Genomic DNA, 2,428 nt, shown 5'->3' on the forward strand with positions numbered 1-2,428 from the left:
TCATTTTCTTGGAATAAGGTTTAAATAAATCCCTCCTCTTGGAGCAATAACTACACGCTGTGGATCAAATGAGAGGACTTTCGGCGTGTTCTTGGAGACTTCTACGCGGAAATGGTACAACAGCTTCATCAGACATACGCGACTCTGGATTTTAGCTAAAAGCATACCTGCAACAAATTATTTAATGTTTTTATACATTCTGAAGCTTCAAGCTTGAAAAATTAAAATATCTGTGTTATTTGTGCGTTTATGTTTATAGTTCATATATTTTAAAATGTTTCATCCGCCCGTCCGTCAGTCCGTTCATCATCAGGCTGTTTCTCATAAATCGTGAAAGTTAGACAGTTGAATTTTTTATGTAGTTAGTTCTGTTGCTGCTGTAATGGCAAGAACTAAAAACCGGCCAAGAGCGTACCCCACCACGCGCAGTATGAGCATGTTAAACCCTTAGGTTTCATTTACACGAGCAGCACGTTGCCAACTGCAGAGGCAACTGCTGCCGACGATTGCTACCGACGACTGCAGTCAACTACACCGATAAATTTTCTCGTTTTCGATAAGTAGTCGTATCCAGTGAACCTTGCGTGATGACCAACTGAACGTAGCGTTGTTAATGGTTGAACCTTGCGTGAATATACACTCGTGGCCTATCATTTCATTTCATTTCATATAACATAAATCGCACCATCCTCATGAGAAGCATTCGAGGGCATTGGTGTACTAGGGACACGTGCTTTGACAATTCGCACGAGCGAGGCAATCGGAGTTAATATAGTAAGTGGATTGAGATCGTAAAATTCCGTATAAGGAAAACTAACCGTACGAGTTGATACGGTTTAGGTCCGGTGCTGCGTGGGTTCAATGAGCTACGAACTTTAAACAATAATTGTAAAAAACGAAATATGCCAAGTTTACTACTACTTCTACAAATCGTTGATGACGTGCAGCAGCTAAGTCAATTGGAAGGGGTTAAGGAAAGGAAGCTTCGTCACTTACATATTTACGTACCCTAATAATAGTACGTATTTTGTTCGACTTTATTAATAGTACTTTTTTTGTTGGAGGTTATTTAATCAGATAACTTACCGATACAGAATCGAGGACCTGTACCAAAAGGTATAAAAGCACAAGGATGTCTTTTGCTCTCATTCTCTGGAGAAAATCTCTCTGGGTCAAATTTGCTTGGATCCGGAAAATACTTCTCATCGTGACTTATAGCCAATGTTGGTATTAACACAATTGTCCCTTTCTCAATCGTGACGCTCGTCCCTGGTATACTATATTCTGTTTTGGCCCGTCGTTGTATATCTGATATTGGGTATTTTCGAAGAGTCTCGTTAAAAACTTTTTCCATATAAGTCAATTCATTAATTATTTTATACGTTATATTTCCATCGTGTCGGTCGAGTACTCCATCAAGCTCGAAAATGAGCTTATCCTGTATATGAGGATTAATTGCTAGTTCGTACAACGTAAATGCCACAGTAGCCGCACTGGTTTCGTATCCAGCTGCATATAATATAAACGCTTGAGCCGCTACTTCTTCATCAGTCAATTTTTCAGAATCAAATAATTTTACCGTATCTTCCGTTGTTGTAGTCACCAAAATATTGCCTTGATTTCTCATTTCCAAGATTAAATCTATGAAGTCTTTTCTGTTAGAAGGTATACCATTTCTGGCTTGCATGCTGTCCCTTACTAAATTAACAAAAAAGTTACTGAGTTCTGTATTGTAAAAAGAAGAGTTAAATCTCTTTAGTATACCAGGATATAGTAAATCTAAATCTTGGGCAAAATTCCTTGTAATTGACAATTTATCAATTTTAGACATTTTATCTACAAGCAAGTTACTATCAGAGCTAATATTCAGTCCAAAAATACATGCAAAAATACATGACATTGTAAATTTCTGCGCGAGTGAGTACATCTCTTGATCTGTTTTCACTTCAGTGATTTCCTTGATATGCTTAACGAATATGTCGCCTCTTTCATTGACTAATTGGACCATAGTTTTCAATTTACTTGTTGTAAATAAACGTGAAAATAAACTCCTAAGGGGCCGCCAGATGTCTGATTCAGCGTGAAAAAGATTAGCACCTAAGCCCTTTCCACTCAATTCTATGCCGCGATCGTCGAAATTATCAAAATCTTTAACACAAATCGTCTTTACCAAATCTAGGTCTCTTATTAGCAAACTGGGCGTAGTCATTCTATAAATACCAACTACTTTTTCATTTGGATATTCATCGTATACTTCTTTAAGTACTTCTGCAGCAATCGACTTTCTGAGAACGTAATTTTTTATATTACCAAAGAATGGCAATGGTTGGGGGCCGGGAACATTTCTCGATTGCCAATATTTAAAAGTTCGTGTGAAATGATAATACACTAAACACCCGAATATCACAAACACTACCGGCGTGTAAAG

The 2,428-nt window shown here is 37.6% G+C and overlaps 1 protein-coding gene across 1 annotated transcript; it reads right to left on the reverse strand.

Annotated features, from left to right (window-relative positions):
• LOC112043442 (cytochrome P450 6B4-like) lies at positions 1–2,209 on the reverse strand. The gene is made up of 4 exons (XM_052884792.1): positions 2,098–2,209; positions 1,615–1,725; positions 1,087–1,269; positions 1–167 (listed from the first exon to the last, which is right to left on the reverse strand). Exons 1-4 carry the CDS (start codon positions 2,207–2,209, stop codon positions 1–3), a joined length of 573 nt encoding a protein of 190 aa, XP_052740752.1.
• Positions 2,210–2,428: the final 219 nt, after the last annotated feature.

Source organism: Bicyclus anynana, chromosome 12 (genome assembly GCF_947172395.1).
Source record: "Bicyclus anynana chromosome 12, ilBicAnyn1.1, whole genome shotgun sequence".
Lineage (NCBI taxonomy): Eukaryota > Metazoa > Arthropoda > Insecta > Lepidoptera > Nymphalidae > Bicyclus > Bicyclus anynana.

Coding starts and splice junctions, on each gene's coding strand:
- LOC112043442 (XM_052884792.1), bottom strand. CDS start 2,209: ATGACTACGCCCAGTTTGCTAATAAGAGACCTAGATTTGGTAAAGACG. Junction 1,726..2,097: donor ATTGAGTGGAAAGGGCTTAG/GTGCTAATCTTT, acceptor TTTACAATACAG/AACTCAGTAACTTTTTTGTT. Junction 1,270..1,614: donor CTTGGAAATGAGAAATCAAG/GCAATATTTTGG, acceptor ATAGTATACCAG/GGACGAGCGTCACGATTGAG.